Source organism: Gymnoscopelus braueri, assembly GCF_963280865.1.
Source record: "Gymnoscopelus braueri genome assembly, chromosome: 4".
In the NCBI taxonomy this organism is placed as follows: Eukaryota; Metazoa; Chordata; class Actinopteri; order Myctophiformes; family Myctophidae; genus Gymnoscopelus; species Gymnoscopelus braueri.
Genome location: NC_137605.1, coordinates 18,227,756 through 18,253,559, shown reverse-complemented (window position 1 = coordinate 18,253,559; position 25,804 = coordinate 18,227,756). Strand labels below are relative to the sequence as shown.

Genomic DNA, 25,804 nt, shown 5'->3' with positions numbered 1-25,804 from the left:
AGGGTTGTGTGTGTCTCTCTCTTGTCTTTCATGGTGTCAGGATGTGGGGAGGAGGAGGTGGGGCTTGACTGGGGGGTGTGGATCTGTCATGTGTGACAGAGAGACACTGACACACAGAGAGAGAAAGGGAGGGAAAGAGAGTGATTGTGTATCATTTCATGCACTCCTCTTTTGGGACTGACACACAGAGAGAGAGAGAGAGAGAGAGAGAGAGAGAGAGAGAGAGGTGTGTGAGGGGAGTTTTCTTCACATACTGTAGAACCAACGTACACGTGCACATAGACACACACACATACACACACTCACACAGAGAGACACAGACATGACCAAAACAGCAGCAATAGCATCGATGGACTTTCCCAGTATGTGGTTGCCAGGTGAGTGTTTATCTGCACAGCCCTTCGTTAGCATGCACCAATTAAGTGTGTGTGTGTGTGTGTGTGTGTGTGTGTGTGTGTGTGGGGGTGTGTGTGTGTGTGTGTGTGTGTGTGTGTGTGTGTGTGTGTGTGTGTGTGAGTGTGAGTGTGAGTGTGTGTGTGTGTGTGTGTGTGTGTGTGTGTGTGTGTGTGTGTGTGTGTGTGTGTGCGTGCATGCGTGCGTGTGTGTGTGTACTGTGGGGTGGGGGGCACAGAGAAAGAAGAAGGGGAGAGAGAAAAGGCTGTGCCCATGCTGTTGATTAATACCGCTGGGTCTAACGAGCTTGACTAATTAGGGGACATCAAAGAGGGGAGGGGATGGCGAGACAGAGATGAGGGTGGGGGTGGGGGTGGGGGTGGGGGGGTTAGGGTGGCAGGCAGAAGTCTGTCGCAGGCAGAGGGAAAGGTCACACACCTCGTCAAGGATGGAGTTTGGCTCTGTAGCGTGTGTGTGTGTTTGTCTGTGTGTGTGTGCGTGTGCGTGTGCGTGTGCGTGTGCGTGTGCGTGTGCGTGTGTGTGAGTGTGCGTGTGCGTGTGCGTGTGCATGTGCGTGCGTGCGTGCGTGTGTGTGTGTGTGTGTGTGTGTGTGTGTGTGTGTGTGTGTGTGTGCGTGCACTTGCGTGCACTTGCGTGCATGTTTGTGTGTTGGTGTTTGCATCTGAAGATGCTTAAAGAAAATACATGGCTCTTTTTCTTTTAGTGCTTAGAATGAAATATTTCTATTGTATGTCAAGGAGAGCTGAGGTTGCAATTTACATATCTACTTATTCTGTTCTATCATGATTATTAGTCGGCATCATTACTTGGGCTTTATGGCCAGGCTTTGCACTAATGACTTGTCTGCAGTGATGAAATTCCTACCGCTTCAGTGCTTAGTGCGCTGAATTCTGCGTATAAATGTCTTTCTTTCGGTGCAAAGTGTGCTCTGGATGGAACGTGTCTCACTCTGTGATCATTGCAACTGGTCATTGAAATGTCTTATTCTGTCCTTTATCAATTGATGTTTCTGTGTTAAATGTCAATGTAAACTAAATTACAAGGTACAGGTTTGTCCAAAATGCTTCACAGAGAATTAAAATCTAAATAGACAAAAAACAAAAAACAAAAATAATAAACACAAAATAAAAATAGTAACTACAAAAGACATTTGAATATTGTCTGTATCAGTGGTTCTCAGACGTTTTTGGCATCATTACCCCCATTTCCTTGATTCCTGAATCCAAGTACCCCCTTTACCCGACAACAACATTTAGATTACAAAATAAGGATATCGAAAGTCCAGGTTTATGTTCAAACTTAAATAGCATTTGGACAAGTAAGTATTTCTTTCTATTCAGTAACAGTTGTGCTAGTGAAGTTTTTTTTTTTTTTTTTTTTTTAACTTAATTTGGTTTAAAGCTTTACAGAGTAGCACGTTCACACAAATGTTTTATCACTAAACATAGCAGTAAAATATTTATTTTCCAATTTACAGTTTCTCTCACGTACCCCCTGTAGGGGTGAAGGGGTACACATACCCCTATTTGAGAAACACTGGGCTAAATCCTTGGACACACCAAGAAAGAATGTGTCATTTCAGCCCTCCAACTCATATCTGCAGCGGCCACTTATATTCTGTAACGACCAGATACAAATCTCACAGCCTAGCCGATTCGCTCTCGACTGACTCACTCAGTGACTGGAAACGGGTTCCTAAAATGCCAATTAACTGACATTGAACATCAGTAACGAATTATCATTACAATCTCTACAAATTAGACATCATTTCAAAGGCCCGCTCACCTCACGACAACGGAGTGATTTCACGAGATAAAACTCATTAGAGTCATGTCGTTGCCTTTATGTGTCAGTAAGGCCTACATTCCAATGACCAGAATGACGTATCCTGACCACCGCACACAGTAAAATCCTCAGTGTTCAATCCAACGCTGAGAGTGTACAAATGTAACCGAATGGACCCGGAAGGGTCCATTCGGTTACATTTGCACACTCTCGGCTAGCGTTACAAATTAACACTGAGGAGTTTGCTGTGCACAGGGCTTTGCCTTACCAAAGAGTCTTTTCTGTTTTTATATATTATTTTTATAATATTCCATCTATATTTTATGGTCTGCAGTATCTGTTTTTATAGCATACTTTTTGATTGTATACAACTACACTGCAAAATCCTGGGAGTCACATTATCAACCTTATTGGTAATTTTTTTTCCCCACTCTCTGCATTAAAGCACTTTGCAGTGTCTGGGTAATTTTGTGTACAGCTATATACTTCCTGGTGTTGACACAAAACTACAACATTCTATAAATAAATACATAACATGAATTCACAAGTACACTATAAATCAATAAATACATAAAAGTGAATAAATAAGAGGAAAGTCATACTTAATAGACCTAAATAGGATCTTATTTTATGGTTCTACTGCATTTTCCAGTACAATATACAGGATGACATATACAATATAGAGTAGAGTGAGTAGTAGTGTTTTGCAGGTTATATTTTAAATCTATACTAAAAAGGTGAAAGAGCTGTTTGCTTTTTAACATACTAGTATATTATGTGTTATGTGTGTATAGAAATGTCACCAAATCAAAGGTGTAAGCCAGGGGCGGTCACACCTGATTTCACTGAATTTCAAGAATGAAAAGAATTCCACTGCCTTCAACGTTCCCACAGCTTGAATTCACATCCGTGAAAACTGTTAAGGCTGGGGGACCAATAATGTTCACCTGTTGCAGTCAGTAGTGAATTGATTACAAACCATAATCAATGTTAGCAAAGAAGAGAAGAGTTGGGGGAACATTTGGGTGATCATGAAGCAAGCCTGGGGTTTTTCGAACTTGACCTTGTATTTTCTGGCAATATTCCCCACTGTCATCCTGCCAGTAAAAAGAAACCCCAGTGTTTTAATTTCTTATGCGTATATCTTTGGATTCTTTAAATGAAAATATTCATAATTTATTACTTTCATAATTTTTCATCGGTCAACAAAATATAAATGTGCCCTTAGACATTTAACCTTATTCCTTTGTTTCAAGTGTATTTGTACAAGTTACTTTATATTTAAAATGTGGCATCAGTCTACATACTGTAGCTGTTTGCAATATTTCCATTTGCAATGGCATATATTTTGCAATTAATTTATTAGCTCATGATTATTTTTGAGCTTCAGGCAAGACTCTATTTTGAGAAACATCTATATCTGTCTTCATACAGTATGTAACATTAACAGCAAGGTTCCCATTTTCATAGGATTATTTTTACAATTATGAGTATTACACTGCATTAGGTAAGTTTAGAACATTAAACAGCACAATCATAGGAATAATAATATTAGTGGTATAAGTGAATGACGTATCACTGAAATTAACCAAATCTCATAATTTTTGGTATGTATGTAATTAAAGGTAAAACCTTTCCCAAAAATTCTAAAATAGCTTGCAGATCGTCTATTTCCGCTATTTGTTGTGCGATGAAGTACAGTATATAGGATTTAAGTGGTTAAAATAATTTATGATCAGTAGGCTCCTATACTGGACTGGGGTTTCAAATTCCTCTGCTGTCTCTCTAGTCTAGTATTCATCTGTACACATGTGCAAAGAAATAAGAAATAAAGAAAAGGTTCTAGGCTAGCCCGCTCTTTGACAAAAGCAATATAAGTTTTATTGATGGAAAACACCACTTTGCAATCAAAAACGGGCCGTCCGCACCAGAGGCTCCTGCACAGTTTAGAAATCTGTAGTTAGGAGGGTTGTGGAGACTCTGGTTCCCAGACGCCCCCCTTGGCGTTGGGGTGGTGTCCTGAATCGGGAAGTGAGGTTGAAGAGTGGAGTGTGTGTGCGTGCCTGCATGCGTGCGTGCGCATGTCCATGGCTTAATGTGTGTGTGTGAGCGTGTGCATGCGTGCATGCTTGCGTGCCCGTCTGCGCAGTGAAGGATTTGGTCTCATGCCCTGAGGAGAATTACAGAAACAAACCAGACTACACACACACACGCGCACACACACACACACACACACACACACACACACACACACACACACACACACACACACACACACACACACACACACACACACACACACACACACACACACACACACACACACACACACACACACACACACACACACACACTTGTTCCCTGTTCCTTGTATTGCATCATTTATTGGTGATGTAGGATTATTGCACGGGGCACAGCATTTGGCTCTATTTAAAACAAAGCTAGTTAAGACAGTCCATTGGTCTCTCTCACACAGTGATAAACCATGGATTGTCGTAACAGTGTAACAACTTCATTGTGGAATAATTGGGAGAGTCAACTATGAGAGTCCACTTTGTGCTGGAATAGTTGAATCTTACAGTACCATACTGGTGCTCTGGCATCTTTAGACCATTGACTATGACTCACATTAGTGTCGAGTCTTTTCCAAAGCATACCGTAGTTTGAAGCCATTGGATTCTATTCATTTCAGTGTGAGATATAGGGAATCCATATGAACTTTATGTCGCCTTTGTTTGTTTTAGTTTTGCAAAGTTATAAAAATTGTGTTTCAATGCATTTTCAAGGCAGACTGAAGTTTAGCTGAAAATGGTCCCTGTAGAAAAGATTGATTCATGAAATTCAAATGTCCATGAAGGATTAACTGCACAATGATATTTAGTCAACATTATTCAGGTAATTTCAGTAATGCTTGAATTAGTTTGAAGAAAATGCAACATTATTATTTTCATTAGGCTATCATTATTATTAGCAGTAGTGCAAGTAGCAGTAGTGGTAGTAGCCTAACTGTTGGAGTTGCAGTAGTAGTAGTAGTGGTGGTGGTTTTAGTGGTCATTACAGATATTGTGCTTATACTCATAGCACTGACAAAATGGAAGTCATAGCGCACGCACACAACCTCTCTCATCTTTTATAACAAGTAATAACTGACCTTACCGTTAAAAGGCAATTATGTGTGTGTGTGTGTGTGTGTGTGTGTGTGTGTGTGTGTGTGTCTCATCGCGTCTCTCTTTCTTGGTCAAAGGGAGGGAGGGCATGGACAGAGGGTGGCTGTGTAGACATTTTGCGCGTGTGAATGTGTGTGTGGTTTGTTGAGGGAAGGGGTCCGTAGAACATGAGAGATGACGTGTGGGAGAGAGCGGGCTAATATTAATAGCCTCTCTGACAGTAAGTGTTGGTTTTAGCACTGCGTTCAAGCTGGTGTGTGAGGGGGAAGTCACTAGGGGAAGTGAGAGAGAGACGCAGCCTCTTGATATACTATCTTTTCTACTGTATTAATGACCACATTAGACACCAGGTTACTGTCTATAGCCCGTCCTCCGTCGTTAATCAATACACACTTTCATTTATGTACAGTACAGTGCAGGGCGGCTCGACATACACGGCTGTGCAGATTGCTGCGCTAACGTGGCAGGCTCGCCTCGTGGGTGGGGGGACCCTCTTGTAAAGTGAAAGTTCATGTGTTTAGACTCTCTTAAGAGGCCTGTTAGGTCTCTGTGGGCAGAGCATGGAACCCCACCACCAACCTGCTTACTCACTGTGTGAGTCACGCAGTGTAGAATGCATTCAATATCATGCACTTGTCCTGTACCATTCAGTTCCACACATTCCGCCCGACACATTAACCTCTTTTTAAGCAGTGCAGCAGTATAGCAGTATTGTGTTGTTGTGTGGTACATTGTGGCACCTAATGAATCATTAGAGGCCACAATTATGCCACATCAGACACAGTAAATGCCACATCATTAGTAACGATGTGCCTTTTGCTGAGTGCTATTTTATAGCATTTTGTTTTGTAAAATACATGCTTATCTAATTACGCTAATGATTCAATATCTTTAAAATATAGAGGGTCCAGTCTGGAAAGACTTTAACGGTTTCAATGATCTGTCATTTAAAAAGTACAAATGGGTTTTTAAGTTTATGCAGTGTAATCTGTAAATGTAGATGTTTTCTTTTTTGTTCGTTTTTTTAATGAATACTCATTTTCTTTTTCAATATTACATATTGAGAAACATAACAGCTACTGTATTTGTGACAACTAACTGAGGATATGGGTGTAAGTTTGGAATAACCACACAGTCAGCTGTGAAAGACTTGACACTTAAAATAGAGCCACTGCACGCCCACTTCCATGTCTAAGTGTGAAGACAAATTGTGTGTGTATGTGTGTGTTTGGGGGGGAGACCGACAGACAGACAGACAGACAGACAGACAGACAGACAGACAGACAGTCAGACAGACAGACAGGCAGACAGACAGACAGACAGACAGACAGAGGGTGGTCCAATCCCTAAGCCTTTATATAAATCTAATGAGGCTGAATGCCTTCACTGTGTCAAAGAATTATTAGTCAGATCAATTTTGTATAGAACATTTTACATTTTGTAGAAACCATGTACACTACAGGAACACTAAAGAAATGCACACTTATTCGTGAAAATTCGTGAAAAGATTCTGTGAATTCTTGCTGTGGCAATGTTTGCATTGAGGTACATTATTTATAAGTGGCCTGACTGGCCTCTGGTCTTATGACAAGAGCAAGGAGCAAGTGTTTCTGTCTCTGTTTCACTACTGCCCCCTACTGCTCAATGCTCTTGTGAAGATGAGAGGAAAAGGCAGAGAGGAGTGAACCCCAAATCTTGGATGCAAATCTCTGAACATATTTAAGTCAACAAATTGTAGAAGCACATATAAAATGGCCCTGTTGTTGAAGTTTGAGAGAGAATTTGAGCGAGAATTTGTTCATTTGCACATTTAAAAACAGCAAATTTGTAACAACAGCATAATATTGGGTTGGGTTGTGCAGGTGCGATTTAGAAAACCCTGTGGGGTTTATAAAGTTAATATCACCCCACTTAACAACAAAACATACAAAGTACATAAATAATACAACAATAGATACACAGTATGAATGATGGAGAAAAATAAATATTAGTAGAAAAGGGTGTAAGTGCAAGTGTGTGTGGGTGTAGGAGTGGAAGTCTATGTGAAATTTCTTTTTCAATATTACATAGTGCTATACAAAAGAATACAAAATATGAAAGGGACTTGCCCACTCAAAAAAAGCTGCCTTATTTGTGTAAAGACAAATAATTATCTATCTCACAATTAGAGCTGACATGGCAAAAAAGGGGGGAAAATAAAATGTATTGGAAATTAAGGGTTGGAAATTGGAAATAACATTTATTGGACATTGTGCATTTTACAATCTGAAAGATGATAGCAAGCAACCAAAGACAAAGCCTGATTCATACTTGCAACCAAGTATAAATCAGGCATTTGATGTATTTATTAAGTCATACTTATAAAAACACAGCAGTAAAGGCATGACATCAAACAGATAGCGTATTATCAGTGCTCTCATCGGTAACATGAGAGTCAACAGGATGGGAGGAAAGGAGCGATAGAGGAGGAAGAGGGGGGGGGAGGGGACTGAGAGTTCATAATGCAGGTGGCAGATATAATTAGTTGGTCGTTGGGTGGATTTGCATGTTTTCACAAAAGGGAAGTAGCTCTGTGCGTGTGAATGTGTGTGTGTGTGTGTGTGTGTGTGTGTGTGTGTGTGTGTGTGTGTGTGTGAGTGTGTGTGTGTGTGTGTGTGTGTGTGTGTGTGTGTGTGTGTGTGTGTGTGTGTGTGTGTGTGTGTGTGATTGTGCGTGTGCGTGTGCGTGTGCGTGTGTGTGTGTGTGTGTGTGTGCGTGCGTGCGCGTGCGTGTGTGCGCGTGCGTGTGTGTGTGTGTGTGTGTGTGTATGTATGTGTGTGTGTATGTGTGCGTGTGGCAGGGCAGAAGAACGGGAAAGACACGGATGAGAGAGATGATGTTGACAGCAAAGACTCCCTCCTCTGTCTGTGTGTTTCGATAAACAAAGGACTGGTGACACAAACATTTCAGTGACCACCACAACACAGACACACACAGTCGCACCTCTCCACAATTATTTTCTCTCTACCGCACCCATCCTCTTATTCTCACCCGGTTCTTCCTCAAATGTATCTGTACTTTTGCTCTCTCTCTCTCTCTCTCTCTCTCTCTCTCTCTCTCTCTCTCTCTCTCTCTCTCTCTCTCTCTTCTCTCTCTCTCTCTCTCTCTCTGTGTCTCTCCCTCTCATGTTTTGACACGGGGACTGTCCCAGCACTCAATTGATCAGGAAGTGGACAGGAAGTGACACAGTGTTGTGAGTGACATACAGAGCCAAAAAAACATGACCAATGTAGTGGGCAGCTCCCCACTCAAACACCTTTAGTTAGTTTTGAGCTATTTTTAGAACAAGCAAACACCTAAAAATGTGTCCCACTCCACCAGTAGGAAAGAGTGAATGGCTGAAAGCATGTGGGCTGGGGTTTGTGGAGTTTGACTCATATATGTTTTTTGTGAATGTGTGACTAGTAACCCCACACTGTGACCCGACCTCAAAACTGTCCAAGAACGCTGATGCTTAATTTATATCGCGTGCCGAAAAGCTCACAGCGCGTTGCGATGCATATCTCCATAAAAGACACAACCTTCAATGCTTATCGTTGACCTATTGTAATTGGGGAGATCGCCTACAGGACTAAGCGTACACCTTAGTTGGCCTAGCCCTAGCGTCAGCTCAGATGCCTTTATTTTCCTTCTCCTTCTGCCTGTCTCAATAGTTGTACTAACAGTATATACGCCTATTATAAAAACTGAAAATACATTACCTGTTTTTCCCTTACCTGACTGTGACCTCTCTCTCTCTATATCACTCTCATTTTTTTCCTTTCTTTCAATTTCAATTCATGCTTTCCATTATCAGCATGAAACACAGCAGAAAATCTTTCCTTTTCTAATTCTTCTCGGTTTAGTTTCTTTTGGGTTTTTTGAATAAACCTTGGTTTAGCCTCGATACTGCCTCATCAAAGTTGGTACGGTGACTTTATACATTGTCAGATACTTGAATGTGTCCTTATATCATCATCACTTTACCCAAATACAGCTCAAGTTGAGTTAGGAGGTTTTTGACCATTAAATTGGAGATTGTTTTTTCTCCGTCTGACTTTGTCATTCTAATCAATGATGGAAAAAAAACACTATCTCCAAAGTTGGAGTTAGCTGTACTGGTTTGAACGGTTAAATATTTGTAAAACCCACACAGAGACGTAAAGTCAATAGCACTGATTTATTTTTTTTAAAGTTGAAAAATTGAGTTAGCTGGACAGCAACGATATACAGTATTAGCATATTTCTCTCAGGTCTCTTTGTTGTAAGCACTGTAACATTGCTTCTAACTTCTACCATTTCTCTCTCTCTCTCTCTCTCTCTCTCTCTCTCTCTCTCTCTCTCTCTCTCTCTCTCTCTCTCTCTCTCTCTCTCTCTCTCTCTCTCTCTCTGCAGATATCAGGATGTCAAAGTCAGAGGTTGAGAAGCTAGGGCCTGAGTCTCCAATGGAGAGCACAGGTATAAACTATGTGTATGCTTGTCTTGCCTTATCTTGCTCATTAGAACCAAAGAACCAAAAGTCCTGACTTAGTATAGTAGTATTTGGCAATTCACCATTGTAAATCGTTTTTATGGTCAGGCTTACTTATAGTCAGGGTTACGATTAGGCATTTTGGGGTTAGGTTTAGGGTTTGGGTTAAAAATATCAAACAATAACATTTTTAACAATACATTGCTTTTGATGTCCTCCCTAGTAAAGCACAACAAGTGTGTGTGTGTGTGTGTGTGTGTGTGTGTGTGTGTGTGTGTGTGTGTGTGTGTGTGTGTGTGTGTGTGTGTGTGTGTGTTTGTGTGTGTGTGTGTGTGTGTGTGTGTGTGTGTGTGTGTGTGTGTGTGTGTGTGTGTGTGTGTGTGTGTGTGTGTGTGTGTGTTGATTATTTCTATTTCAAATAAATATTTCACTTAATCTCTCCTAGTTTCGTTTTAGTGAAACCGTGACCTGACAACTGCGTGTAGGCTATATGTGATGTGTGTGCAAGTGCACCTGTGTTGAAATATGTATAATATTTGTGTACGTGCGTGAGCTCTTGGCTTGCCGTAAATGATCAATTTCTCATTTTTTCCCCTCTCTCCCACACAGATTCAGAACGGAACGGTCCGGAATCAAATCACCTGGTAACTCTGACTCCTTATGCCACTTACACCCAAACATAATAATAGCAGACAAATATAGTTTTACTTAGGTTAAGATAAATACTGTAATTAGGATTGTGATATAGATAGATAAATAGACCTTAATCCAGAGGGAATATCTGTTATAGCAACATTGCAGTAGTGACTAAACAAAGATACAGGTAAGGGTAGAGAACAAGTAGCCTACAGAGAAGTAGTTATACACTAACAGGTAACAATATAATATAAAAGTATAAAGATGACTTCATATCTGACCTGGCTTTCTGTGCCTGGACTGGTCAGGTGTACAGTGTACCACCCAATATGTGGAAATAGAGGCAAATGTGCACGCTGCCACACTAAATGCATGTAGCAGTTATGTACCGTGTATCAACAGTAAGTAATTATATTTAATATGTAATAGGATGTACTGGGTATCAACGGTAAAAGGTGATCAATAGGTATAACATTTCAACAACAAGGCAATTCGATGTGCTTTACACAAAATATTAAGCAAACACCTATCTCCATAATAGGGAACACCTATTCAGGACACAGAGCAAAAACACAATATAAAAGGACATTTGAATACAGTACAAGCAGAAAAATGGGAGAGTAGAATTACACCGCAGAAGAAGAATTTGTTTACATTTAGTTACTGTTAATATGTACAGTTGATCTACGTGGAGTGAGAGTGAGTACAAACACTATTGGTGGTGAAAACTATTAACTATTAGTTATTTGCCCTTCTCTGTCCGCAGGCTCAGTCCATGAAAATCAACACCCTTTCCCCTCTCACCAACTCTGAGCAGCAGCAAGGTGAGTGTGTGTGTGTGTGTGTGTGTGTGTGTGTGTGTGTGTGTGTGTGTGTGTGTGTGTGTGTGTGTGTGTGTGTGTGTGTGCGTGCGTGCGTGTGTGTGTGTGTGTGTGTGTGTGTGTGTGTGCGTGTGTGTGTGTGTGTGTGTGTGTGTGTATGCGTGCGCGCACGCGCGTGCTTGCATGCGTATGCTTGCGTGCGTGTTGTGTGTGTGTGTGTGTGTGTGTGTGTGTGTGTGTACGCTGCGTCTGGTTCCGTTTTTATGTCTGTGTTTGTTTTTCTTGGGGTTTTACCGAACCACAAAGCCTTCATTGACAGTATGGCTGCAGTAGCATTCATCCATTTCTATGGAGCCAATGAGCTTTTTGTGGACGTTTAATGATTCATCAAATGACAAGCGAGTGTCAAGTAATGTGTGCAGCCTCCAGTAGAAGCAAACTCACCGAGGGCATGGCGGTTCATTGTCTCTACCAAACCACTCGTGGAATGGAGCTGAATTTACTAATACCATCACTTCACAATAAGTCCCCCTCCTAAACCTTCCTCATTTTGCATACTGACTTATGGGATATGCAAATCGGAGAGCATCCCTAGCCCCTAGTGTCTCCTGCGTGTCCCTGACATGTCCTCATCCATGAAGAAAAGGGAACATACATCCCTTTTGTACAAGAAAAGAAAGGCCTGGGCAGTCCCTAACTTCCAATACACATAATAGAAGACAAATGTCTGCACCACAAACCAGAGAAACAAAGCACAGATTAGGTGCAGGCTTTGCTGAAGTATAGTATCTAAATTCTGTACTGTGTATTGTGATCTTGCCCGAGGAGTTTGCCCGAGGAGTTTATGTGCTCGCCTGTATTGTCATAATACTAAATAAGCTTTTCAATTTGGTTCCAACTGGAGATACACCACAGAGAGGGGTGGGTCTTAAGGTCTATTGTCAATCATGTTTGCTCTGGCTCTCTTTATGGAGGCAGCCACCACAGAAGAAAGTGTTTTTTTAATACAACGGGTTTGATTCATTACAGCAACAACACATTTCAGTTCTGGGTTTTAGAAGAATGGTAAAAGCAAATGAGTGCTGCAACTATCAATCATTTTCTTAACAATTATTCAATTGATTACATTTTGATTGATCAAATAATCTTGAAGTGTGTTTTTTTATTCGACAAAGAATCAAAGTGGAAAAAAAAAGATTTGTTTTTATAATTGACTAAACTGATTAGTCATATTATTACCCCCTATTTTATATTTCATCATACAACAGTGTCCTGGAAAAATTGGATGCGTTGTGAACTTGTAGATTGGCTATTTTCGCTGTTATTGCGAAGACAAAAAAAAAGTCATATTTTTTCCACTAAATTGATTAATCGATTAGTTCTATTAACCCATTGAGACCTGAAGCCGATTCTACATGTCTCCTAAATCTCAACAGTATTCTGAAAAACGTTTGTTTCGATATCAGTGGTGCTCAATCTTTTTCATGTCAAGGACCCCCAAAATTATATGGCCGCGGACCCCCATCAAAATATTTTGTTCCAGGGACCCCCAGAAGCAAAGATTTTAGTTAAAATGTTTGCTTTAAAAATATATATATTCAAAGATTTGCACACATTTTCACGAATTTTCAAAATAGCAGATCTACAAGCTCGTAGTGCGGCACTCGGTGCCGCGCTATGAGCTTGTATATCTGCTATTTTTGAATAGCCCAAAGTGTAAAATAATGCTTTTTAGCTCAAATCTAAAAATGACTTAATGGGTTAACTGTTTCACCTGTAAAACAAACCATACTCTCATTTTGTTTGTAGTATCCAGCAGTCAAACAGACTATTGGAGAATTCAGATTTGTGTTACATGTTGTCTCCTCATGTCTCCTGCACAGATTATTGACTTACAAAATAGTCTCTATGAGCTTTATTATGCTGTGTCTTATCTCGTTGGTTCTGTTGCATTACTATGCAAATAAGCGAAGAAATATCATCTGCACTGCTTTAGCCTCTACCGTAATAATGTATACCAGAGCGATGTAGTCATTTAATAATTTAGTTCTTTTAGCCAGGGATACAGCTGTGTTTACCAGCGCCGTTTAAACCGTTGTCCCCTCTGTTTGTTTTGTTGTTACCAGAGTAAGATGGAGGAGTGTGGTGATATGTCACCAGTCCTCCCACCCTCTCACGGCCCCGACCCCCTCACAGACCGCCCTACAGCACACGCAACTGATGCTGACCGGCTCCCAATTGGCAGGGGTAAGACATAACACATGCGCGCACGCACCGGCACAGCCACACACACACACACACACACACACACACACACACACACACACACACACACACACACACACACACACACACACACACACACACACACACACACACACACACACACACACACACACACACACACAAACACACACACAGCCTGGGTCATTATGACTGGTTCCCAGTGGTTAGGAGTAGCATGTGAATACAAAAACTTCAACTATCTCTCTGTATCTGTTGTGGTGTGTAGCTTTTCTTGCTTGCTTCTCTATGGTGCTGCTTTTTGAACAAAATCCTTTTCGCTCTTTCTTCCTCTCTCCGTTTTCTACTTTCCCGCCCTCCTTTACCTCTCCTCTCCTCTCCTCTCCTCTCCTCTCCTCTCCTCTCCTCTCCTCTCCTCTCCTCTCCTCTCCCTCTCCTCTCCTCTCTTCCGTCTGCTAGCTGACAGCTCTGTTACCTGCTCAGCAGCAGTTGTTGCTGCAGCAGGCCCAGGCTCAGCTCCTGGCTGCGGCCATGCAGCAGTCCCACGCCGCACACGCCGCCCACGCGGCCGCCCAAGCCAATCAGCAAGCTCAGGCAGCCGCGGCAGCCAATCAGCAGGCCCAGCAGCAACAGCAGCAACAACAGCAGCAGCAACAGCAGGCGGGACAAACTCAGTCCCAGGGACAGGGACAGGGACAGAGCACACAGGAACAGACAGGCCAAAGCGTCCCTGTCCAGCATCCTCCGCCCCAGCTTACCCTCTCCCAGCCAATCCAGCTCACCGCCCAGGTACCGACCGACCAATCACAGTCCTCTCCCCAGGCGAGTGGGGAGGGGCTTGATTGAGGAAGCAGCGTTTAGCTGTGGGCTCATTTTCCCTCATTGCATGTTGGGTATACTGTGGTTTTCAAACCAGCGCTTCTCTTTTTCTGTCTCTGTGTGTTTACTGTTGCTGTGCTGCTGTTTCATCAATTCATACACCTGACAGTAATCTCATTATATGCTTTTAACTGGTGATTTTTTTTATTCAAGGAGCCCTAGTTTGATAATGCATTAGACCACAGACCTCCATTTGATACGATGTTTTCTCTCTGGGACCCCTGTAAAAGCCTTTGTTAATTTAACTCTGAGAGTGTCCAAATTGAACAAAATGGATTTGGTTCCATTTGTACACTGACTAACAGACCTTTAAGGGTCCATTTGGTTCCTAACATCAATCATTTAGCTGAGGTTTAGCTGTTCCATTCAGGACAAACAGAGTCAGGGTTCTGATAATGTGCATGTTGAATCACTTTAAGGCCATTGCACACAGTAAACCCTATGAGAAATGACTAAAATGCGACCACTTGTCGACCGATTTAAGGCAATTTTCTTGGGTGGAATGGAGTGCTTTTTAAAAGAAAAAAAATCAGGAATGTGCTTAAGATGGGTACCGCTTTTTATCAGCGGTCCAATCACAACGGCAAACAAATGCAGAGCTGCTCATCCAAGCTGATGGTCTCGCTGAGTCCCATAATCAGCTCCTCCCCATCTGCCTAACAAAACCGTATATTAAACCTATTATCATAGAGTTGTATTTTCTTAAAGGCAGACCTATTAAGATATCTCAATTAATAAGCTTGTTGTAGTTCAGCAGTGTGAGCTCTAGGCCACTCAGTGCAAGCAGCCATATGTCCGGGCAGCAGAGCTGACAGGAAGGGGAGGAAACAGAGACCATGGGTGCTCTTCTCTGGCAGCTGGTCTATAAAACATCGATACATTTTAAGGTGATAAATATGCCATACAGTTGCTCAATCTTGATTATGTTCACATCTGCACCTACTAGTTTAAAACGTTGTTATCAATATTCGGTAAGTTCCATAGAGTTCTATTGAAGTCTGTTTCAGTAAGGCTCTTGTTTTCAGTCAATCCTCCCCCCATCGCTCTCTCTTCTTCTTTTTTATTTTCAGCAGAAAAAGCGCTCTAGGCAGCATTTTTTCTTCCTAAAAGGCGGTTAGTGTGAACATACCCTTACACTGCTATTTCATGCCAATACGGCTGCCATGAAAAAGGGCATGAAAGGGGCCATTAGATGGTTACTGTTAAACCCCCAAAACCGTGTCCCCCCTCGATGAAAATGCCCCGTCTTCCAAAATTGTGTCTGAGCTCCTCTCTGTGTCTGTGTCTGTTGTTCTGTCTGCTCTCTCCTCCCACCCATCAGGACATCCAGCAGCTTCTGCAGCTCCAACAGTTGGTGCTGGTGCCTGGACACCACCTCCAGTCATCTGCCCAGTTCCTCATGCCACAGGCACAGCAGGGCCAGCAAGGTACTGTACCTCCATCACAGAGGTCCTCACCGTCTCACACTGTGTGTGTGTCCACCTACAACTGTACACATCACTGTGTTAAGTTAACTCTGAGCGTGTCCAATTGGTTCCATTTGTACACTCACTGAGGATTTTACTGTGTATGTTATGGGATAGGGGCAGGGTTCGGTTTGCTATGGGTGATGGGGAGGGAAATACATGCCTCTGCTTTTGATATTCCCGCCTCTTAGTCATTCATTTGTATCGCCAGTGAGTATTTTTATCCCTGCTTCTGGTTAGACTGATTAAAATACATACATTCTGATATGTTTGATATTTATGTTTGCTATTTTAGCTATTTGTTGTACGGTGAAGTATGTAGGCCAGGGCTTATACACACAATACAACCACAAGATAAAAGAAATACATCCATAATACTGGATATGATGTAAGTAAAAATAAAAATAAAGTTAAAGTACAGGTAGAACGGCAGGTATGATAAACCTCTTAAGGCAGCTATGATATCTTTAGCCGCAATGGGGATATGCAAGAAGGCAGAAGGCATTGCATCAATTTAAGTTAGTAAAAGATTCATGTTTTTTTCTGCCCTCCCAGGACTCCTTTCGACACCAAATCTTATTTCGCTACCTCAGCAAAACCAAGGGGGCCTGCTGTCCGCTCAGTCCAGACTGGGACTCCAAGCACAGGTAGACATGTTCAGGAAATTCCCAGGACTCAGTGAGAGATAGCGCCTCGACAATGGCTATTTGAGCCCTGAAGTAATCCATGATTCTCTCTTATCTCTCTCTCTCTCTCTCTCTCTTTAGAGAGATAAATGTGTAGATTTGAGCAGTGGTGGGGGTGTGACCCCTTTGCCCTCGGCGACACACCCCGAGGAGCCCAGTGACCTCGAGGAGTTGGAGCAGTTTGCGCGCACCTTCAAACAGAGACGCATCAAACTAGGCTTTACACAGGTAAGGAGGAAAGTTGTATGTTTGACTGTCTGAGTGTATGTTTGAGGGAAAGGGCAGCGTGTGTGTGTGTGTGTGTGTGTGTGTGTGTGTGTGTGTGTGTGTGTGTGTGTGTGTGTGTGTGTGTGTTATAGAAGCTGAAAAAGGTAGGATGAATCCATATGATTTGATAAATGTGTTATTGTTTATTAAATGTCCCATGTTGAGCAACTGCATTTTAATCTATATGCTACTGTGTCATTGTTGTCCTTTTTTATTATACCAGTCAGTCCCACCAGGTAAAGCGAGCAAATTCAGGGGGGAAATGTAATTAAATTACTATTTTACTTTGGGTATTTTACTTGTTTTTGTCTTAGTTTTGTAAATATAATAGATTTTAGTGAACTATTATCGAGTAATGTACGTTTCTGGAGAAATGTGCAGTGCAATTCATGTGACAATAAATGTGTGTTTGTGCATGTCTGTGTGTGCACATGAACAGTGAATTGCCTCTGTATGTTGCTAATTGCTGTATTCCATTGTGTGGTCCTCAGGGTGACGTTGGCCTGGCCATGGGCAAGCTGTACGGGAACGACTTCAGCCAAACCACCATATCTCGCTTTGAGGCCCTCAACCTGAGCTTTAAGAACATGTGCAAACTGAAACCACTGCTGGAGAAGTGGCTCAATGACGCAGGTGAGAAGAGAGGGAGAGACAGACAGACAGACAGACAGACAGACAGACAGACAGACAGACAGACAGACAGACAGACAGACAGACAGAGTTGGGGTGGGATTTGGATATTGTTTCCAAATATTAGCACTGATTACAAATGAGGCCGATTCTAAAAACTCCTAAATCCTAACCTACGTATTCTGAAAAAAAACTTCTAATAACAGCTAATGTGACATAGGTGGTATAGGTTTCAACAGGTCTAGATGGGCGAAGTAGTGTTTGTGTGTAGGGGGTGTTAATGTATGTTGGCAATGAAGTGGAAAAAATAGATGCATTACATGCAAGAAAGCCATTCATGTTTCATGAAATATTCCAAATGTCTTTGTTATGATTTCTGCTCTTCTGGATAAATACTATAAAGTGCTGTGTTTATGTTTAAGCTTATACTGTAGTTTGATGTTTCTGAGGAAGCCTCTAGAAGCCATTAATTTCATTAAAGTGGGGTATGAGATCTTGAGATAATCCAGCACAGTGAAATGTATTGCATACTATATTTGTTGTTATATTTATTGTATTGTATTGTATTGTATCGACTTTGTAGAAAATGTAATGAAATGCAACATCTAAAAATTAAGCCATTAGCAGAAAAAGGTTGTCTATGTTTGTACGATATATATGGCTGAACCAGTGAATACACAAAGACATATTGATACCGGTATGGTCATTTAACTGCATGTGCGTGCCTGCATGTGTTTTGTCCTCCATCAGAGACCATGTCCCTAGACAGCACCCTGCCCAGCCCCAGCTCTATGTGCTCTCCATCCATGGGCTTCGAGGGTCTGCCCGGCCGCCGGAGGAAGAAGAGAACCAGCATTGAGACAAACGTGCGCGTGGGCCTGGAGCGCGCCTTCATGACGGTTGTAAATCAATCAGCTATTTTCTGCAAAGACATTTGGTGTAGAGAGGAAAAAGGAGGGGGGGGTAAATATATAGCCCTGGAGGACCCTGATCATCTAAGTATATAGGGTTTAAGTGGTTAATAATTCAAAGTAAGGCCCGGATCGCTGGCCTAGCGGTCCCGGCACCTATAGGCTCTAATGTAGCCTGACAGCGTGTCGCGGGTTCGAGTCCCGTTCCCGACAACCTTTGCTGCGTGTCTCTCCCCGACTCTCTCTCCCTATTTCCTGTCCATCTTTAAGCCAAAAAATATATATATTAAAAGAAATAATAATAATTCCAAGTAAAGATATGAATGGCCTTTATCAGAGTTGTTGTCATTTGAAATGGACTCAATTACGTTTCTTGGATTGATTTAATTTATTGAGCTTGTCTGGAACAGTGCTACTAATTAGATATTTCCACAAGTATATGAATCCATACCCACCTGCTCACAATGCAGATCAATGTCTGGGTTGTCAGGGATTTCCTAGTAGTTACAATGGCCATTCTGTCCTCCGAATGGTGACGGTGGCTTAATTGACGTCGTAGACAATGACACACTGGACTGGCTTGCTGCAACGGAGGTCTAAGGACATACGATCCCTGTTTTAGCCGCCCTGTCCATCTTCACACTAACACATTTTGCTGTGCAGCACCAGCTAGATATAATATTCCACATTTGAAATGTGGTACGAGCAATATCTCAGACAGAGACAGAGCCTCAAATAAGGTCTGCTGTATATATGCTGTCTTATGAGAGTTGTACATTTGACATACACAGGGAAAGATTGATTTTACCTTGCACCATGATGTGAAATATAACTGAGGTTTACTGTATATTGGTGGGAACACAGAACAGAGGTGCTATAATATTTACATTTAAGTCATTTAGCTGACACTGTTAAATGGCACTGTCTCCACAATCTCACATTATTTGGGTAATAATAATATTAATAGAAATAATAATAATAATTTGGTCCCCAATGCTTTTTTGTCGCTGTGTATTTGCACATACGTGAAATTTGTCCTCTGGATCTACCCATCCTATAACTAATAGCTGCCCTCTAGCAGTGGGCAGCCATTAGTAAGGCGCTCAGGAAGCGGTTAGGGGTGTCTTGCTCAGGGCCACTTCGACAACCTGGGACTTTCGGCTTCCCAGGCGGGCTCTCTAACCATTCTGCTATGGCCACCCGAAGGGTATTGAGTATTTTACAGTCACTCCTGTCCAGTGTTGCATTGCTGATTTGGTATGTGGTTGCACTCTATTTGAATGACATCACGCGCACGTCGCTTAACACCTACACTACAGGTCACACAATGAACAATTGATATGCATCTAGGCTCATTCCTACGTTAATCCTATGCTAATTCATGCTGGTGTGACAACCGGCGGCCGGCAGCCTTTGTTAACTTTGTTGAGGTGTGAATTTAAAGTTGTTTTAAATCTATGCATGTGCCTGAGCGTGCTCCTGTTCAAAAAGGTTCTTGCATGGCGTGTTAGGCCGTCCCATGAGCAATGCAACCCTGCTCCTGTCTATTTGTGTGTGTTTGCAAGATAACTTGAGAGCAGATTAGCTAATTTTCATGTCACTTGGTAGGAATGATCAGTAGTTTGCCCTGAATTGATGGCTAACCTTTGGGTCTAAAAGGTCAAAGGTCTAGGTCACAATCCAGGTCTAGATCAAAAGAGAAAGAGAATCGATGGTCAATTTTCATGAGAGATGATTAACCACTTACTTGACATTACCCATTTGACATTTTACTTTTTTTTAATAGCAAGAATAGCCGACCCACCAGCCCACAACCTGTGACCTCCTGAGATTGGAGATCAGCTATTTTTGAAGATTATTTACAAATCTGGAAATGTTTTGCCTATAATGACGTGCCCAAAAATAGGGAGGCCAGGTTGAGAGAGGTTAAGTTTAGGAACAAAAAGTTCAAGGTCACAATCGAGAGACGTACAGTACAACTGAGGTGTTGACGTGGGCAGGGTTTGAACCCTCAGGTGCATTTGTAAAATATTCTAATGTACTTTTTGGTGTCAAAACATGCACTGTACTTTTTATTCTATGGTTTTATGATACAGTATGTATGCCTCATGCGCCTCAAACTCATCATGCAATCTGTTTAACCTCCCCGACAGAACCAGAAGCCTACCTCAGAGGAGATCCTGATGATCTCACATGAACTCGGCATGGAGAAGGAGGTGATCCGCGTCTGGTTCTGCAACCGCCGGCAGAAGGAGAAACGCATCAACCCGTGCAGCGCCACGCCTCCCCTGCCCAGCCAGCCCCCCACCTCCGCCCCGTCCACGCACAAGCCCCCCTGCTACAGCCCTCACATGGTAGGGCCCGTTTAGAAACGCAGTGGTTCTCGAACGTTTTTTTTAATGTCAAGGACCCCCATAACTCTGAGGGTGTACGAATGAAACCAAATGGACCCGTACGGGTCCATTTGGTTTCATTTGTACACCCTCAGAGTTACAGACCCGAAAGGGTCCATTTTGGTAACCCTCTCAAGGAACGCCGAGGGTCCCTGCCTGGGCCCCACATTGATAACTACTGGAATATGGGTAACGTGGAGACAGCAACGTGGTACAACCCAATCATTGAGCTCAGGGGCGCCGATTTGTGTCCGCGTTATTGGGTGCGCAACGCACGAGCGCGCACATTTTTTTTTTGTTACTTTAATGCGGTTAATTTGGTGCAAAAAATTTACTCCATGAAGTGTAGATGTCGGAGGTTTTTTCTTTTTCTTTTTTGTGATGAGTTTTGTGATGGGTGCTCGTCATTTCTCCTGGGTGCTTTAGCCCCGAGGCACCCACAGTATCGGCGCCCTTGATTGAGCACCCAACAACCAACACACCTGATAATCTAACTCACGTGGTGTGCAGTCGTAGAATGTCGTGGAATTGAAATTTGAAAACTGATACCAAACTGCTCTCTCCTTCTGCCCTCCCTACTGCACACAAATAGGAACTCGATCATACACACGCCCCCGTGCATTGCATTGTAAACCCGGGTGGTACCATAAGGTTATAGCGATGTACACAGTTATTCCATCAGAGGGAGCTCCACAGACCTTGTACCTTGCAGATTCAAAAGCTCTCACGTATAGCATAATGCATTTTTTGTCCGTAAAATCGTAAATCAATCAATCGATTAACGCTGTTTCCTTCTCACGATTTCTCTTCCTTTCCGTCCCTCCAATTCTATTCCTCAACCCCCTATCCTTTTTCTACTTCTCTGTACTCGGCCTTCTCTTTCTCTCTCTCTCTCTCTCTCTCTCTCTCTCTCTCTCTCTCTCTCTCTCTCTCTCTCTCTCTCTCTGACAGATGTCCAGCCAGCTGTCCCAGGCGGTGACCAATCTCTGCAACAGCACAACAGTGACCACCATGTCCTCCATTGGCCCCCTGGCCTCCAGCCTCAGCTCCGCCCACCCCTCCCTCAGCTCCGTCCACCCCTCCCTCGCCTCCGTCCACCCCTCACACAGCTCCTCCCACCTATCTCTCAGCTCCGCCCCCTCTCCGGTGACACCTCCGCCGCGCAGCACAGCCAGCCCAGCCACTCCCATCCACAGCACACTTAACCTCAACACAGGGTAAGAGATGGTATATATGTAATATATACTGTAGCAAGCACACATACACAAACAAACAAACAAACAAAAACACATACATACATACATACAAACACACACAACAGACAACACAAAAAACGTGTTGTTTTGTAGTAGTGGTGGTTTAGGACAAAATGTAGTTTTCAATAGAAATTACAAATTATGTTGACATTTCGGTAGAGTTTGCCAATCTGTAATATAAAACATAAATCAAGATTTTTACTCAGATTTCCCCTCTTTTTTAAGATATTTATTTGGGGCTTTATTGATATAGGAAATGGGGAGAGAGATGGGGGGGGGGTGACACACAGCAAAGGTCGTCGGGATCGGGAGTCAAACTCGCGACACGCTGTCAAGCTGGATTACCAGCGTGTGTGGTATGCGCCTGGACCACTAGGCCAGCGGGCGGCGGGCGCCCTAGATTTCCTCTCTTTTTATGTGATCTAGTTTTTCTGAATTAGAATCTTCATCCCCACACACAAACAGAAAGATGGATAGATAGGTAGGTAGATAGATTGACACAACCACACATTATACCGGTTCACCTGTTGTTTGTACTTGAGATTTCTTTGTGTGCACTGCATGGGCACACACACACACACACACTGATTTCCCAATGTATCTTTGCGTTGGGTGTGACACTGCTATGATGATTGTGAAGCAGTGGATTCTAACCATGTGTGTGTTTGTGTGTTTGGCCCTTGTGTTCACAGCTTATGGCGCATGGGTAAAAAGAATGGTGACGTGTCTAACTACATCACCGATTTTGCTGCAAACTTGAGGTGAATACGAGCAAAACAAAACATGCACGAGAGACACACAAATACACACATTAAAACGTTAAATCGTTCTTGCATAGTTTTTACTTTGCTTTCGGTTTCCAAAGACATTCCACATTTTCAGAAATAGTGAAAATAGCAAAGCTATCATGCTTGCATCATGACAGGGTGTGAGCTTGTTGATCGGCTCGTTTCGCTATTCATCGTATAGGGCATAGCAGTGGCGGCCATTTTCTGGTTCCACTCCAAAATAGTCAATGCATTTTTCCCATTGACATTTCCAAAAATATTTATATCAATTCATTTAAGCCTAGAATCAAGCCATCCAGGGTCCTGGTGAATCATGACCATAAAACTTTTCTGTGATTTTTTTTCTTTTTTATATTTAATTATATGATATACTATATTTAATAAATACCATTTGTTTTGCCGTTTTCATAAAAGTTTTTTTTACAGAATCAAACCTTTTATGGTCATGATTCACCAGGACCCTGGATGGCTTGATTCTAGGCTTAAAATAATTGATATAAATATTTTTGGAAATGTCAATGGGAAAAATGCATTGACTATTTTGGAGTGGAACCAGAAAATGGCCGACACTGCTATGCCCTATGATGAAGTACATACGGCTACAGTGGTTAACAAAGGAAAATACTATGTTATTAGGCCTAATTGCCATACAGTATATGCGTAAATGTATAAAGTATTTCAGTTTCGCATCTTTTTCTGAGATTCTTCTTCCTTGCTTTGAGTGTGTGCGTTGCATTGCAGATGATTCCTAGCACTGTGTCAGCTTTCTAACATTGTTTATGTGAGCACTCTGCTTCTTCTTGCCGCTAAACTTGCTTCCTTTCTATCTTCTCTCCTCTACCTGTATGTATGTGTGATTGCACGCCGATGCTTGTGGGTGTGTGTGTGTGTGTGTGTGCGCGCGTGCATGACACAACAGGAACACTGTGATGGGAGTTAACACAGGGATGAACCAAGCTCTCCTCGGTAATAATCCCCTGGCAACTGTCCAAGATGTGTGTTAGGCACACAGAGTAGGGCCCATATACACAGTACAATTTACGAATCCATTTGTGTCAATCTTTACACTCTCTAAACACTGAGGATTATGCAGTGTAGACTCAACACACAACAAAGATGCTCCACTCACCAGCTGCATCGCATGGTCAAGAGACAGGATGCAAGTGGAGACAGGAATGGCAGCGATAGAGTGAGATAGAGACAGGACTGATAGAGACAAAACATGAGATATAGAGTGGTAAGGGAGCGGTAGGGAGAGACGGACACTAATATGTGCAAGTGTGAACTTGCATATATTAGTATGTATGAACTTGAATTGTATTTTATTGTATATTACAAGAAAAAAACACATCATCACCTACAACGAATATAACATATTAGTTGTACAAGAGTCACAACTCCAGAACTGAAGTCATAGGAGTGAGGCATAAAGCTGGAGGTACTGTATACCTACTTGTGCGCAGGTGTTGTGCACCGAAATGGCAAATCTACAAGCTCACGACACGTTGTGCTGCAACGCGTTGTGAGCCTTTAGATCTCCTATTTTCAGTGTGCAACACCTGTGTGCAACTAAGTATAAATGAGGCTTAAGGGAGGTCAGACACCAAGGTATGTACTAGCAGGCCACGGACACAGATGAACAGGCTGTACACAAGGACAGACGAAATGATAAATATGTCATACTTTCCCATCTTTCTCCCATTGTGCTCATTACATCCCCCATCGAGACCCATGTGTGTGTGTGTGTGTGTGTGTGTGTGTGTGTGTGTGTGTGTGTGTGTGTGTGTGTGTGTGTGTGTGTGTGTGTGTGTGTGTGTGTGTGTGGTTTTCACATGTTGTGCTGTGTCCGGTGTGTGTGTGTGTGTGTGTGTGTGTGTGTGTGTGTGTGTGTGTGTGTGTGTGTGTGTGTGTGTGTGTGTGTGTGTGTGTGTGTGTGTGTGTGTGTGTGTGTGTGTGTGTGTGTGTGTGTGTGTGTGGTTTTCACATGTTGTGCTGTGTCCGGTGTGTGTGTGTGTGTGTGTGTGTGTGTGTGTGTGTGTGTGTGTGTGTGTGTGTGTGTGTGTGTGTGTGTGTGTGTGTGTGTGTGTGTGTGTGTGTGTGTGTGTGTGTGTGTGTGTCTGTGTGTGTGTGTGTGTGTGCAGTTTCCACATGCTGTGCTCAGTGTGCTGTGTCCGTCACTCACATGCACCTGTATCCATCTACAGTCAATCAGTAAAACGAAAGCTTTTAACTACTCTTTTCTTTTCTCTCTTTCACCTTGGACTTTGTCTGTCTCCCACATTTCTCTCTACCCCTCCGCCCATGCCTCTCTCTCTCTCTCTCTCTCTCTCTCTCTCTCTCTCTCTCTCTCTCTCTCTCTCTCTCTCTCTCTCTCTCTCTCTCCAGCCCTAGCAGCCAGTGGTGGCCAGTTGCCTCTTTCCAGTCTTGAGGGGGGCAGCAAGGTGCTGCTGGGGGGCTCTGGGGCCCAGGGCCTCCCCTCCTCTCTGTTCCTTAACCACCCGGCCTTTCTCCACATGAGCCAGAGTCATCATGGACTGGCGGGGAGCATCGCCGCCATGGCCAAAGCGTCCCAGCCTTCCCCCTTCCCCTCGGCCAGCAGCGTCAGCCCCACCCCCTGCTCCCCCTCCCCCTGCTCTAGCCCCGCCTCCTCCTGCTCCTCCAGCGAGATGGCACACAGCCCGACCTCTCTGGGCGGGTCCAAGATTGAGTGACGGCGCCGACGGGCCAATCAAAGAGAGGAGGGAAGGAAGGAAGGAAGGAGGGAGAAAGAAGTTTAAAAAAGACACACACACAAAAAAACGAGAACCTCGCCTTTCACAACCAAAGCTATCTCTTTCCCTCTCTCGCACTCTTCTTCCTGGTGTGTGGTTTTTGTTTCATTTATTTTTTTATTTGTATTCGCGGTGGTTCTCTCTTTCTCAGACTCTCTCTCCCTTTCTCTCTCTCTCCTGGTCTTTCGATGCCAAACAATT

The 25,804-nt window shown here is 42.9% G+C and overlaps 1 protein-coding gene across 1 annotated transcript; it reads left to right on the top strand.

Moving 5' to 3' along the window:
* The first annotated feature begins 231 nt into the window (after nucleotides 1-231).
* On the top strand, nucleotides 232-25,804 carry pou2f2b (POU class 2 homeobox 2b). Its single transcript, XM_080426658.1, is given in 16 exon segments — nucleotides 232-377; nucleotides 9,780-9,842; nucleotides 10,465-10,499; nucleotides 11,264-11,275; nucleotides 11,277-11,315; nucleotides 13,439-13,492; nucleotides 13,494-13,559; nucleotides 15,757-15,862; nucleotides 16,457-16,548; nucleotides 16,669-16,815; nucleotides 17,346-17,487; nucleotides 18,235-18,383; nucleotides 20,549-20,749; nucleotides 21,740-22,005; nucleotides 22,737-22,805; nucleotides 25,218-25,804. Coding segments are annotated over 16 exon segments (1,539 nt in total). The 5' UTR covers nucleotides 232-322; the 3' UTR covers nucleotides 25,261-25,804.